This window comes from Bacillus rossius, chromosome 5 (genome assembly GCF_032445375.1).
Source record: "Bacillus rossius redtenbacheri isolate Brsri chromosome 5, Brsri_v3, whole genome shotgun sequence".
Classification (NCBI taxonomy): domain Eukaryota; kingdom Metazoa; phylum Arthropoda; class Insecta; order Phasmatodea; family Bacillidae; genus Bacillus; species Bacillus rossius.
The window spans coordinates 16885673-16900739 of record NC_086333.1 but is presented as its reverse complement, the minus strand read 5'-3'; the positions used below and the strand labels follow the sequence as shown (position 1 = coordinate 16900739).

Below are 15067 nucleotides of genomic sequence, written 5' to 3'. Positions count from 1 at the left end.
CTTTGCGGTACTTCTACCAGTTTATATCCTGGCGGGACCATCGGCGAAAACTCGTGCAGCATGTTGCTTAGTCTTCCGTTGAGATACGTTCCACTTGCCAAATTACAGTTTATTCTTATGACATTCACAGGCAAAATGTTTACTGCGCGCGTAGATTCGTACGTTCTTCCTGTACCATACACCTTTGATTCGAATCCGAGCATCGTATCTATGGTCCCAGGTTTCGTAAAGTCGACATTTTCACTGTATGTTAGAATGCTTTTTTGAGTGTTTGGATTTCCACGCAGTTGAAAGTCTACATCCTGTGGTAACATATCCCTGATGTAATTTGCAATGTCATCTATTTCGTAAGAGCCAACAGGTAACCGTATTTCATGAGCGGTCCCATCGCTTTTCAGGAAGCATATCTTGCAGTTTTCCTCGTCGATGTTCGGTATGGCATTATACGTTTGAAAATCTACGAGTCCGATACACCATTCTCCGTCTAAATCCAGAGGCGGGAAATGAATCGCCCGCAGCTCAGATGCGTGACCTGTCAAGGTAAGTGTTATCGACATGACTAATAAATTATCGTCACTGCACAACCTTTAAGTAGCAATTTTTATTGGTCAGCTAATTTTTGTTTGTTAAAAAGCGAAGACACAAGTGTCCGCAGTTTGTTTGATTTGGCCTCTGTTCCGTTTCGTAATTGTAAAACAACGTAGTGGTCCGACCCAGGTACTGTCGCAGTTCGGGCGGAGGCCGTAAATTTCCAAAACTATCGTAGTACTCGACCATGTTTCCAGTCTTTACATAGGCCACCCAGTGCGTGCCGCGACCCGCCGACGTGTCTAAATTAATGATGGCACGTTCGTGCGTTTTTGGCTTGCTGGGCAAAGTGTCTCGCATAAACACGCCGCGGAAGTTTGGTATTTTAAGTTTGCGTGCGTACTTTATTAAATCTACGTTGGTGAGCGGTCGTTTCGGTAGGGAACTTAGGATTTTTTCATTCATTTTTTTTTCATGCCTCGGCCTGATTTGTGCGGCCGTAAGTACAGTCCTGCGCCGTTTTTTTTTACCGATGGCAATGGCTTCCATGCTGGCATTATGTCGCTGTGCTTATTTTAACTGCTTGCGTTCATTCTTCGAAGTGTTGACTGCCCGCACTATACCGCTCGTTGCACCGATGAGGCCGCCGAGAACACCCAATGCAGGCAAAAGCAAAGGAAGAAATCCTCCTATAATCTTCTTGTCGAGAGTCTGTAATTTTTGCTTGGCTTTTTGCACGCCTGCACCAGTCTTGCGTTTGGTCTTGCGCGAGTTAGTCTTTGACTTGATGGAGCCGGCTCGACGAGCGCCCAGTCCTAATTTCGTCTTTGCCTTCATGATTTTGGAAACGCCCCACGCTGCGATTTTCTCTCCAAGTCCCGCGTTCGACGATTTACTTATATCTTCGGCTTCCTGTGCCAATGTCTCGTCGGCCCGGTGCCTGGATTCCAGATCCTTGCTTAATGAATATGCGATATCGTGCTGCTTGCACTTTTCGTCCAGAGAATTAATTCCCACGTCACCGCGAGCTAACCTTTTCGCTAGTTTAGTCCCGGGGACACAGAATCTGTAGCCGGGAATGTGTAGCTCGAATGGTAGATTGTTTATCAGCGAGTTTACGAGTCCCGCACCGATGTGTTTTTTGTTCTTACCTCTTCGAGTCATTACGCACAACTGACCAGAAAGTATAAATACGCTTATTTTATACAATTACTTTAGTACAATGCAGGTCGTCAAGCAAGACGTGTGTTTGCCCATGCGCATTACGCAAGACGATGTATTTAGTGCGCGTGAATCACGACATGGCTTACTGTTGCCTTCTGCCGTACGATGCATAATGGCGGGTCCGTCCAACTGTGGCAAGACGTGTGTTTTACTGAGATTACTGGAGGAGCCAAACGGTCTTCGGTTCGAGAACGTTTACTTGTATTCCAAGTCGTTGCAACAGCCAAAGTACCAGCGCCTAGCAACTGTTCTACAATCTGTGGATGGTCTGGAGTATTTTCCGTTTAGCGATAATACCGATGTTGTACCTCCAAACGAAGCAAAGCCTAATTCCGTCTTTGTGTTCGACGATGTAATGTGCGAGAAACAAGGCATAATACAAGAGTACTTTTCCATGGGCAGACACGCCAAGGTAGACTGCGTTTACTTGTGTCAGACGTACGGTCGTATTCCAAAACATCTCCTACGAGACAACGCAAATGTCATAGTTTTGTTTCGCATGGACGAACTTAATTTACGCCACGCTTACGATGATCACGTAAACACCGACATGACATTCCAGGAATTCAAAGACATGTGCTCCTTGTGTTGGAAAGAAGAACATGGATTCCTAGTCATCGTAAAGGACTGGCCTCTATATAAGGGCAGGTACAGAAGAGGTTTCGATCAGTTTATCGCCAAACATGAGTCATAGCATTTCGAAATTCGGCCGTAGCAGTCGAGACTTAGGTACTGCTCTCAAGTCTCATGACGACGTTATCCGCAAATACATTTCGCTACTGGCTCAAAAAGTAGACGGGGTGAAAAAGGAATTTCTTGAGTACCTCGTAGCCATAGACCAGCGCGTGGAAGCTTCGGATTCTCGCATTCGCGACATGATCGAAGTTTCGAATGCACAAAGACGTGACGATCTGAGGACTTTTCAAAGTAGTCTGAAAGCATCACTATCTCATTCGTCAACAAATTCAGATTTGGCCAAACACAAGAAAGAAGTTTCTGCGAACGAATAAAAAAAGTATATAAGGAGGTCTTGCAATAAGTTTTCAGCCAGTACAATGTCGGACCTGGCCAGTGACCTTCATCGAGCTATACAGTCTGTTCGCGAAAAATATTTACTTGCTAGATGAACCAGACTTGCACGTGAGATAGAAAATGAGGTGATATTTAAACCAATCACTAGTCGCCTCGACGAACTTAAAAACAAGGAAGAACCAGCCTTCATTGTGAAGACAGAAGTTGAAGATGAAATGCCGACTGTAAAGAAGAGAAAGTATGAACCAGATCGAGAAGAAGAGGACTTAACAAGTACAGAGTCCATGCACAAGAAAAAAATACCGAAAAGGGACATCAAGTTAATGCAATGGTCCGACCATACCTGACATCGTTTACGAGCCGGAATAATGACACGACCTACGGAGTGTACAGAAAACATATAAGTGGTTCCTCGGTGCTAAATAAATAGACTTTCTACCAGGAAACATCGTGCGCGTAGCAGAGTTCAAAACGCGCGGGCCCCCGGGTCTGTACGAATTGCTGTTTCGCAGGGAACCTAGAGGATATTCTCACAACGACTTACAAGAGTACAAAAAACTGCTAGAGCTAACCAATGCACATTTTCGCGATAACGATCCAGATAGTGGTGTATATAAAGATGTAGATCATGAAAAAATGGACATTCTCGCTAATCTCTTCAGTGAACTAACAATACACGGAGAAGGTTTAAAAAGGCTAGAAAGTGGTCAGACATTTGACTATGTACATTGGGACGACCCTAATGAATTAGTTGATCGCCTTAGAATTCTACATGCTTCGCTTAGTGTAGGAAACTATTCGCACATCAACGAAATAGTCTCCATACTTGAAGAACTGAAGGAAGCCGGCTACATACAATGAGTCGAACCGGAATCGCTTGCGAACTTCATGCTCCTGCTAGACGAAAATACCTTCGTCGCAAAGTCAGAGTTCGTGGAATTGATGATTTATTCCAGGCGGACCTTGTTGAGATGATACCGTATTCCCGATTGAATAAAGGTTTCAAGTACATGTTGACAGTCATCGATGTTTATAGCAAGTTCGCTTGGGCTAGACCTGTAAAATCAAAGACTGCAACTGACGTAACCAAGGCCATGAACAATATTTTGCGTGATGGACGTGTACCGTCGCACCTGCAAACGGACCTCGGGAAAGAATTCTACAATGCAACCTTCAAGGCTTTGATGAAGAAGTATGGCATCAAACACTACTCTACATTTAGTAATGTCAAAGCCTCCATTGTCGAAAGGTTTAACAGAACTTTGCGTTCCAAGATGTAGCGACAGTTCACGGCTAACGGAAATTACAAGTGGCTTGACAGCGAGTATAATTCCACAGTGCATTCTACCACGAAAATGAAGCCAAAGGACGTAACAGACAATCGCCTGCTTCAAACAGTGTTTTCCAACACGAAGAAGAAAGATCCACGAAAGCGTAAAGCTAACGTCGGTGACATTGTGCGAATCTCCAAGCAGAAAGGTATCTTCGAGAAAGGTTTCACTGCAAACTGGAGTCCCGAACTTTTCCGTGTGACACATGTTCGTGAATCAGAGCCTAGGACCTACTACCTCGAAGATTTGGACCACAAACCTATCCATGGAGGCTTCTATGCCGAAGAGATTCAGCCTACGTTGTATCCCGATACGTACTTGGTGGAGAAGATTATAAAACGAAGAAATGGACGGTCCTACGTCAAGTGGTGGGGCTTTCCACCTCGCTTTAATTCGTGGGTGGCAGATGCAGATGTCGAGAAATCCACAAAACTTTAGTAATTTGTCTGTGTATTTTTTTGTACTTGTAGTAGTGTAGTATGTAATAAATTTTTTTTAAAAGAACTTGTGGTGTTTTTATTTTCTCAAACCTAACACTTTTTTAGTATTTTTTAAATTAAAGTTGTTTTGTATCGGCCAGGGATCGAACCAAGGACCTAAGTCGATCTAATCAATCAGTATATGGATTACAAATTTATTTAATGATTTCTGAACTATTTCCCGGATCTCTAGCATTAAAATTACACATTTCCAATATGGTGGTCTTGATGTCTGATAGGATGGTGGTCGTAGAGGATTTAGAGTCTCTTTACGAATGTTGAACATGGTTTATTTAAATTATTTTTTTACATAAGATTAAACATTATTGCAACGATCGGGTATCGAACCGAGGACGGGAATCGATCGAATCAATATGTAAATTAATGAGTGATTTATTTAATGAATTTTGAAAGTTTTCCCGAATTTCTAGCTAAATAATTACGGATTTTCAAGATGGCGGCCAAATGACAAGATGGCGGGTGTCACAGTAATAAATTATAACTGCACTCTAGCGGATACGAATTAAACTAACATGTTATCGGCGCACTCTAGCCGACGATACAATGATGATGGCTTCCAGCATCGAAGACAAGATGGCGGCCATGACGTCATACTAGATGATGATAAAAAGTGGTGGGAGTCAGTCTGCCAGCACCTACCACGAGGGAAGGATCGGTCGTCATTTTTATTTTTTTGTATTCGTCAGGTTCGAACCGAGGACTCCGAGCTCCGTGTCGAAAAAGTATGCTTTTTAAATATTTTTATTAAATTTTTATTATTTGAATTTTTTTAATAAATTTTAATTTTTTTTATTAAAATCGGATAATAAAAAAGTTAAAGATGGCGACCGTAACGAAAATTGCAACGGTGACGACATAATCCAAGATGGCGGTCATGGTATCCTTATTCCTAGAAATGGCTTAACTGAGGCTTGAGTTAAGGATGCTTAAGCCAGTTTTAGGAATTTTCAGCCGCTGGTATTTTTAAGGACTAAAAACGGGAATTTTTCCCTCGAAACGGGAAATTTTTCCCTCGAAATGAGAAATTTTTAATTTGTGGAATTTTTTGAGATTTTTTGGCGGAACTTTTTTCCACAGAAATGGAAATTTTGGCGATTTTTGAGGAATTTTGGGCAAATTTTGCCCAATTTTGGCGGATTTTGGCGATTTTTGAGGATCAAATTCAAGGTCAAGGTCAAAGGTCAAGGTCACAACCATCCAAGATGGCCGCCGTGACGTCACAAATCCAAGATGGCGGAGCCGGCTCTCGGCTCCACAGCCTGAAGCCTGATCTCGGACATACATTCACATACTACTCATGTAAACTAAAATGGAATATTTATAAAAATATTTTCAATTTCGTATAATTAGAGGAATAATTAAAAATAAATCTACAAACTAAAATACAACACTCGCCAAGAATGATGTATTTTCATCATTCTAGTGTTGCGATTGATATTAAACAGGCTGAATACGATAGGTTTTTTTTTTTTTTTTTTTTAGGCTGTAAGGATTTTTCAAAATATTCGGGGCACTTCTTGTACATTTCATGGATTACCGAGTCGTTACGATTGTTACTTCCATGAAAATAAACATCGTTATTCATTACGACACTGCAAGGACGATCATTAACAAACATAAAAACCAAAATTATGTTTTAATTATTGTTTCGTTAATATCATGAATGTAAATAAAATTACACAGAATTAAAAAAAAATTGTTTCCTTTCCTTTTGTAACTGTTTCTACGCAAACACTTTTTTCCCTCCTGTGTGTATAAAATTGACTGAGCGTGAGAATTTACTTTTGCCTGTATAATTTTTTTGTGTGCATGGTGTTTCCTAACAACTAACAGCCCAGTTTTTAGCATAAATAATATTAATTTTTTTATATTCTTCGTTTATTGAACGTGCTAATTTTTTTACTGCTTATAAAATCATGAAATATTGTAAAAATACTTATTAATTAAATTTTTCACTAAAAATATATGTTAAACGAGCAATAATTAATATGGAACTAATTTAAGTAATTAATTACTCAGCTTAAGTAAAACAGGAAGTTTTCAATATTTATTTATTACGTAAAATCATTGCAACATTGCGTAGGCTATGGCTTGGATAGAACGTTTTTAAAATGACCTTTTTTATAAGCAAATTCTGGAAACTGTAACTCACATTGAAATAACATAATCATAAGACTGTAAGATCTAAAGATCGCAGAAATTTCTGTATTGTTTCAGGAAAATATTTGGTCGTACGTTAGATTCACGGCTGATATCGACCCCGAGTACACAGACAAGCCGATGAGGATACACATCATTGCTACTCAAGACGATGGTGCCTCTATGTATATAAGAAAGATCGAAGAATGTGATGCAGAAGGTACGAGAAAATACTATTATTGTAAAATATCAGCATGTTTTAAAAATGTTAGATAAATTACAAGATTGCATGATATCTTTGCTGAATGGTTAACACCCAGAATGGTAAGGCGTATTTACTTAAACCTGAGACGAACCTTTATTCCTCTCCAACACAGGTTCCTCCCAAAGTTTAATCAACTATATTGAGTTAATGTGGAAAAAAAAATACTGTTCCAAAAAATTTTTTAGACATTTTATTTTAGTCGTGCACTTATATACGTGCCATTGATTACTTTTAATTTTGTCAGTGTGTTTAAAAACCTTTTCAAACAGTAAAATGGAGATGAAAGTCAGATTGTGCTAGAAATGCAACCAGCAGGAAAAGGGGATTCATCAGACGAAGGGTCAAAACCAAAGTGATGTAATAGGTCTATTAGTACAAGAAAAATATTTTCGTGGAACACACAGAACTCCTCTCTAGCAGCGACAGCACAAGATGTACAAAGGTGCGCTCTAAATCCAGCATCTCCTGCTAAGGCGGCAAAAATCTTAGCTTTTTTTGCAGTGCGGGTTGCATCCTTACGAAGAGACGTTGGGGTAGCAAGGAATAAGTACCGGTTGTTCACAGCTGTCTCATCAAGGAATAGGACACGTGCATGAAATTCTGATATTGCTTGTTCGAAATAAATAATAAAATTACTTCTTAATAATTAGAGAAGATTAAATACGATATTTAATATCACAACCTAAAATATCTTTACCCCATTTCAATATTTACGATATTTAATGTTCTCACATGAACAACTGTATGTTGCTTGTTCCCATGTTGGCAAACCAGATAGCCTATATATATATACGCAGACAATGAAATAACAAAAAATATTGTATACCCTCAAGTATTGCAAAATCAAATTTCTGTGAAAAGTAAGCTTTGATTTGTCCCTTATTTCTCATCCATGCAACCACAAAGTGCCACCGCAAGACGTGGCAGGGTACAGCTAGTAAATATTATAAAATTTAACTTGTAAAATGTTAAAATTTATAAAAAAATATTAATAACATTTTAATAAAAACACATTTACCTCGTGGATTTTGGTTAGTCGGTTCAAATCCGGCGAGGGCATCCACTCCCTTGTGGTGGCGGATGGCATACACACCCCCACCACTTTTTACCCTGGCGTATAAATAATTTCTCGAAATAACTGCTTCTTCCCCCTCCTTATAAAGAAATTTACTCGTTTCTTAGAATTTTTCGTTTCTCATTGGCACTACCCCTTATATGCTCATTTCCGATTGGTGACGCACGCACCCTCTTATTAATTGAAATGTTATTGGCTCCCCATTTTATTAATTTCCCTCCACCTTTAATCTGATTGGAAAATTTTCTTGTCGGTATTATAACGTAAACGTATTTATTTTAAAAAAAATATTTACAAAATTTTAAACCACATGGAGATAAAAATTGATATTAATTTTACTACTGCAATTTTGAAAGGAAATTATAAACACCATGTAATGAAAAAAAAAAACACAGTTTTAATGGCGTATATACGTCCGGATTTACTTAATGGGTAACATACTGTATAGCCCACTTAATATTATTAAATTGTGTCTTCTTATAACTCACCATACATTAGCAAGCTAATTCAACATACAGATCCTAAACGTAACATAATTTCAAATAAGTTAGAGCGTGTTTAATCCAAACATATAAAGTTTTAAAAAAACTAAAGCGCATCTGCCACAACGTTGTCACTACCCTTAATATAATGCAGTTTAAATTTGAAGCGGGACAGTCTTAACACCCAGCGCCCTAGTTTACCGAGCTGGTTCGGATGGCTAAACAGCCAACTGAGCGCTTGATTGTCCGTGAACAGATCGAATTTGTGACAATCGAGATAAGACGCGAATTTCTCGTCGCCAAACAGACATGCTAAGGCTTCCTTCTCGTAGGTACCCAGACGTCGTTCCCCGTCAGTAAGTATTCTACTGGCATAGGCAATAGGGCGAAACCTATCGTTTTCAATATGCCCCAATACAGCACCTACCGCGATGCTTGACGCATCTACCTGGAGGGCGAACCTGCGTTGAAAGTCAGGAAGAACCAAGACAGGGGGAGAAGACTGTCAAAGGCCTTCCGTTGAGCATCGCCCCACTCAAAAACAACTCTCTTTTTTCGCAACCTATTAAGCGGACCACATACTGCGGCGTAATCGGGGATGAAACGAGCATAATATCCCGTCATGCCGAGAAATCTCTGAACTCCTCTGACATTCCTAGAAGGAGGAAAGTTTACAATGGGGGAAACTTTATCGGGATCCATTACGAGTTTGCCTTGCGAAATAATGTAACCTAAAAATTGTACATACTCTTTTCCCAGATGAACTTTTTCGGGATTAACTGTCAAGTTAGCGGCTCTGAGACGATCAAACACCTGACACAAATGTTGCTTGTGCTGTTCCAGGATATCACTGTAGACGATAATATCGTCAATGTAATTGAAGACTGATTAAAATTTTAAGTCGCTTAGAATATGATCAAGCACTCGGCACATAGCCTGGCTACCAAAACACACACCCATGGGCACACGATTAAACTGAAATTGCCCCCACGGGGTAGAAAATGCCGTATATTTACGACAATCCGGATGCAACAAACATTGGTGGAAACTAGCATTTAAATCAATGACAGAAAATATGGCGGCATTCCCTAGATGTTGAAGGGCGCTCTCTACGGTTGGCAACTCGTAGCTGTCCTCCTTAATTTTATCATTCAGTTCCTTGTAATTGTGTACAAGCCGAAATTCCCCCGCTTCCTTTTTAGGGACTAAAAAGGAAGGCGAACTGAAATCGGAAACAGACGGAGCAATAACTCCTGCTTCTAGGAGTCGATCGAAAATGTTTTTCAACTTTTGCAATTTGGGAGGAGAAATTTTATGTCCTTTAGCCCCAACAGGAGTCGTGTCCTTTAAATAAAATTTATAGGGCATGACGTCACCCCTGCCTATCCGGTTGGAAATTACGTCAGAATAACTGTTCATGACGTCAGAAATGACCGCGTCCCTACTTATGACGTCAGACTGGTCGGCGCACGACATGACGATAGGAGCGGATTCCTGATGAATATGTTTAATTTTACGTGCAGGATGAAAAACAAAAACCAGTTCCTGGTTAGCGACATCTAACAAACATCGCGTCTTCCCCAGAAAATCTAAACCTAGAATAAGCGGGTGACATAACCCGGGAACAACATTAAAGTGCCAGTTCCAAGAGAAACCCACGATCTTAATGCGCATTTCCACTTCTACGTCTGACGTAACAATAACCCCGTTGGCGACACAAATTTTCACGTCAGAGCCGGTACATACACACACGGCTTAACAAATGCGGATGTTTCATGCAATATGCATCGAACAATTCGGAACCAATCAAAAACGAGTAGCACCGGAATCAATTAAAGCCGGAATATTATTTCCAAACAGACGAACGTGTACAAAATTATTGAACAAGTAATGAGCGGCTTTCCTCAAGCGACGACCGTGGCGACCATTCGTTCGCCCGGTCAGGGCCCGTTTCCTGGACATTGATTTCTGTAATGCCCAGTGCGCTTACAACGAAAACATTTTTGCTGCTCACGGCTAACAGCGGGCTGCGTGCACTCAGACACCGCGTGGCCGTAAGTACAGCAGTTGGCACACCTGGGACGGTTGGAGGACGGGCCAGGCGCATTAGCCGACTCATGACGTCTGCCGGCGGCAAAACTTGCCCCGACAGAGGGATCACTTACACTAGCCGCACACTCAACGGGCCGCGATGCGCGCACCGCGCGAGCAGGTACAGTGTTGACTTGAGACGTAAACTGAACATTGGGAGAGTTAAATTTAGAATTAGAATTAGAAACAGGAACAAAACTGCCTGGAGTGGGCTTGGAGTGAAAATCCTAGTGATATTTTTTGACAGCTAGCAATCTATTCTCCACTTCTGAGCTCCACTTACGGAGAGCACTGAGACTAGAGGGAGGGCTAAGCATGGCGCTATGCTGTAAGACCAGCGGAGACACGTTGCTAACAATAGTTTGCGTTAATTCCGCCTCAGGGAGGTTCAACTCCAGTACCTCAGCATAGGCCGCAACAGAATTAATGAATTGCAACAAGGGCTCCTCAGGCCTTTGAAACCTGAATACAAGTTCACGTTTACACGTTTCTAGCACACGAGGCGGACAGGCAAACTGTAGTACAGACGTCTTGAACTGTGCGAATGTCAGATTCAGATTTACGACGTCAGTGAGCAGTGGCAAAAACGCCAGCCCACACAGGCTCAAGAGAGCTTTCAAAAACTCCGCCTCACTGACTAACTTTAAACCAGCTAAACGTGCCGCGGCACTCAGAAAATCTAGAACCGCACGCGGTTTACAACTATCAAGATGTGGGAGAAGTTTCAAATTCGAAAAAAAAATATTTTCATTAAATCTGGAATTATTCTGAACTGGATTAGCGGGGGTGGGGACTTGCCGAGACGGTACCTCTTCTGACGACTCCCAGGCGCCGCGCACGTGCCTGACGAGCAATCCACGAAGGGTCGCCACATTTGCGTCCTCCTCGAAAGGAACGGCTTCCTCCGTCAAAACCTGGATGAGGTCGTCTCTCCGCAAACCGTATATCCACCCGGTTGCCGGAGTCCCCATGGTTCATGAAAAAAAAAGAACAGAAACACGTTAACACTGACAGTCCTGCAGCAGAGTTGCGCAGTTGAAAAGGGCCTAACTAAACGTGGAGGAAGGCCAGAACCTGGCATGGACTGGGGTATACGTGAATGGATAAGATCAGGTATGCAAGGTCAATGGTTTCAGATACACAGACATTTTATTCAAATACAAAGTCAAATCAAAACATTACGTTTAACATTAATGGTAATGTTAAGTGAAAACAAGGCAAGGCCAAATACATAAATTGAGAACAATTTCTTTTTTGACAAAACGTATATGTTAACAATAATATATTTCAAAGGTATGCCGGCTACACCGTAAACGATCCAAACAAATAACCTTCAAAGGGGGCAATGCCTAGTTGACTCGAAATAAAAGCATTGCCAATCATGAAGTTAAATTCACATTAAGTAGAATTACAGAACTACTGCAAAGTGCAGGTACAAAAAAAAAAGAATTAACATTATTCTTTAATAAACAAATACATGCGACGACGTCTCAGGGGGAGACAATTACAAACAAAAACGGAAGCGAAGATGAAGTTAATTTATAGCAAAAATACAAACTTAGTTTTCTAGGTGACGGCCGAAAAGGAATTAAGACAGAACAAATTTAAGAATAAAGGACTCTACATTAGGATGAGGACCACCGCCTCACTGACGACTCAAACCAACTTACATTTTTCCCCTGAGGTCGCACACGCACGTATTTTAAATAGAAACTAACGGACTACGTGCTAGTAGAGGTACAACAGATCAGCTACCGCTGACAACCGAGCCTGACTAAACAAACCAGTAGAAGAAGGCCCCCAACATGGTTGCAGCTCAATTTATAAGCTCGCGCCGCAGCGCGCGCATGCACCTATCAAAAGGGGGGGGGGGGGGGACGAGTACAAATTGAACAAGCACTAGAAGGGGGGAAAAGGAGGGAGAAGGAGTAGGGGAACGGATTGCCGAAGGCCCGCTTAATTAGGCAGCACATAATTCTTTACTAGACCAACTGTCCAACAGAAAAACCATGTTTTTTTTTATCAAAGTAACAAAATTTTAGGTTTATACAAATAAAGATTTTATTTATTAATATGTTTATAACTAATAACCTGTTTTGAGTAAGCAAGTCATATATTTATGATCGGTAGGAATAATTATGGTTGTGTCATATATAATTATGGTTATGATTGATTGAACATGTTATAGTTAAGGGAGGAACAAAATAGGAACCTGGTTGTGTTTCCGCCCGAAGCATGCCGTCGTGAGCTCCTGCTGGCGGAGCTGACGTCAGAGCGAGCGGCGAGGCTCGACGCAGTGCGCCGTGGCTGTGCCCCGTGCCCCTGTCTGCCCTTGCTGCTCTTGTTTCAGACTCGAGGGAGTGCGCTATTGCAGTTCCAAGGCGCGCTGCCCTGGATTCAGGTTTGTCGCCGGCTGCTCTTGTTTCAGACTCGAGGGAGTGCGCTGTGGCAGTTCCACGGCGCGCTTCCCTGGATGAAGGATTGTCGCCGGCTGCTCTTGTTTCAGACTCGAGGGAGTGCGCTGTGGCAGTTCCACGGCGCGCTTCCCTGGATGAAGGATTGTCGCCGGCTGCTCTTGTTTCAGACTCGAGGGTGTGTGCTGTGGCAGTTCCACGGCGCGCTGCCCTGGATGAAGGATTGTCGCCGGCTGCTCTTGTTTCAGACTCGAGGGTGTGTGCTGTGGCAGTTCCACGGCGTGCTGCCCTGGATTCAGGTTTGTCGCCGGCTGCTCTTGTTTCAGACTCGAGGGAGTGCGCTGTGGCAGTTCCACGGCGCGCTTCCCTGGATGAAGGATTGTCGCCGGCTGCTCTTGTTTCAGACTCGAGGTAGTGCGCTGTGGCAGTTCCACGGCGCGCTTCCCTGGATGAAGGATTGTCGCCGGCTGCTCTTGTTTCAGACTTGAGGGAGTGCGCTGTGGCAGTTCCACGGCGCGCTTCCCTGGATGAAGGATTGTCGCCGGCTGCTCTTGTTTCAGACTCGAGGGTGTGTGCTGTGGCAGTTCCACGGCGCGCTGCCCTGGATTCAGGATTGTCGCCGGCTGCTCTTGTTTCAGACTCGAGGGAGTGCGCTGTGGCAGTTCCACGGCGCGCTTCCCTGGATGAAGGATTGTCGCCGGCTGCTCTTGTTTCAGACTCGAGGGAGTGCGCTGTGGCAGTTCCACGGCGCGCTTCCCTGGATGAAAGATTGTCGCCGGCTGCTCTTGTTTCAGACTCGAGGGTGTGTGCTGTGGCAGTTCCACGGCGCGCTTCCCTGGATGAAGGATTGTCGCCGGCTGCTCTTGTTTCAGACTCGAGGGAGCGCGCTGTGGCAGTTCCACGGCGCGCTGCCCTGGATTCAGGATTGTCGCCGGCTGCTCTTGTTTCAGACTTGAGGGAGTGCGCTGTGGCAGTTCCACGGCGCGCTTCCCTGGATGAAGGATTGTCGCCGGCTGCTCTTGTTTCAGACTCGAGGGAGTGCGCTGTGGCAGTTCCACAGCGCGCTTCCCTGGATTCAGGTTTGTCGCCGGCTGCTCTTTTGTTCAGACTCGAGGGAGTGCGCTGTGGCAGTTCCACGGCGCGCTTCCCTGTATGAAGGATTGTCGCCGGCTGCTCTTGTTTCAGACTCGAGGGAGTGCGCTGTGGCAGTTCCACGGCGTGCTTCCCTGGATGAAGGATTGTCGCCGGCTGCTCTTGTTTCAGACTCGAGGGAGTGCGCTGTGGCAGTTCCACGGCGCGCTTCCCTGGATGAAGGATTGTCGCCGGCTGCTCATGTTTCAGACTCGAGGGAGTGCGCTGTGGCAGTTCCACGGTGCGCTTCCCTGGATGAAGGATTGTCGCCGGCTGCTCTTGTTTCAGACTCGAGGGTGTTTGCTGTGGCAGTTCCACGGCGCGCTGCCCTGGATTCAGGATTGTCGCCGGCTGCTCTTGTTTCAGACTCGAGGGAGTGCTCTGTGGCAGTTCCACGGCGCGCTTCCCTGGATAAAGGATTGTCGCCGGCTGCTCTTGTTTCAGACTCGAAGGAGTGCGCTGTGGCAGTTCCACGGCGCGCTTCCCTGGATGAAGGATTGTCGCCGGCTGCTCATGTTTCAGACTCGAGGGTGTGTGCTGTGGCAGTTCCACGGCGCGCTTCCCTGTATGAAGGATTGTCGCCGGCTGCTCTTGTTTCAGACTCGAGGGAGCGCGCTGTGGCAGTTCCACGGCGCGCAGCCCTGGATTCAGGATTGTCGCCGGCTGCTCTTGGTTTAGACTCGAGGGAGTGCGCTGTGGCAGTTCCACGGTGCGCTTCCCTGGATGAAGGATTGTCGCCGGCTGCTCTTGTTTCAGACTCGAGGGTGTTTGCTGTGGCAGTTCCACGGCGCGCTGCCCTGGATTCAGGATTGTCGCCGGCTGCTCTTGTTTCAGACTCGAGGGAGTGCGCTGTGG

At 43.8% G+C, this 15067-nt stretch overlaps 1 protein-coding gene across 1 annotated transcript in view; it reads left to right on the top strand.

Annotated features, from left to right (window-relative positions):
* The window catches only part of LOC134531616 (tenascin-R-like), a 148749-nt gene that overhangs the window by 7778 nt on the left and 125904 nt on the right, over positions 1–15067 (top strand). Inside the window, exon 2 of the mRNA XM_063367370.1 lies at positions 6833–6974. Within this exon, the coding sequence (XP_063223440.1) occupies positions 6833–6974 (142 nt within the window). The remainder of the gene's footprint in view (positions 1–6832; positions 6975–15067) is intronic.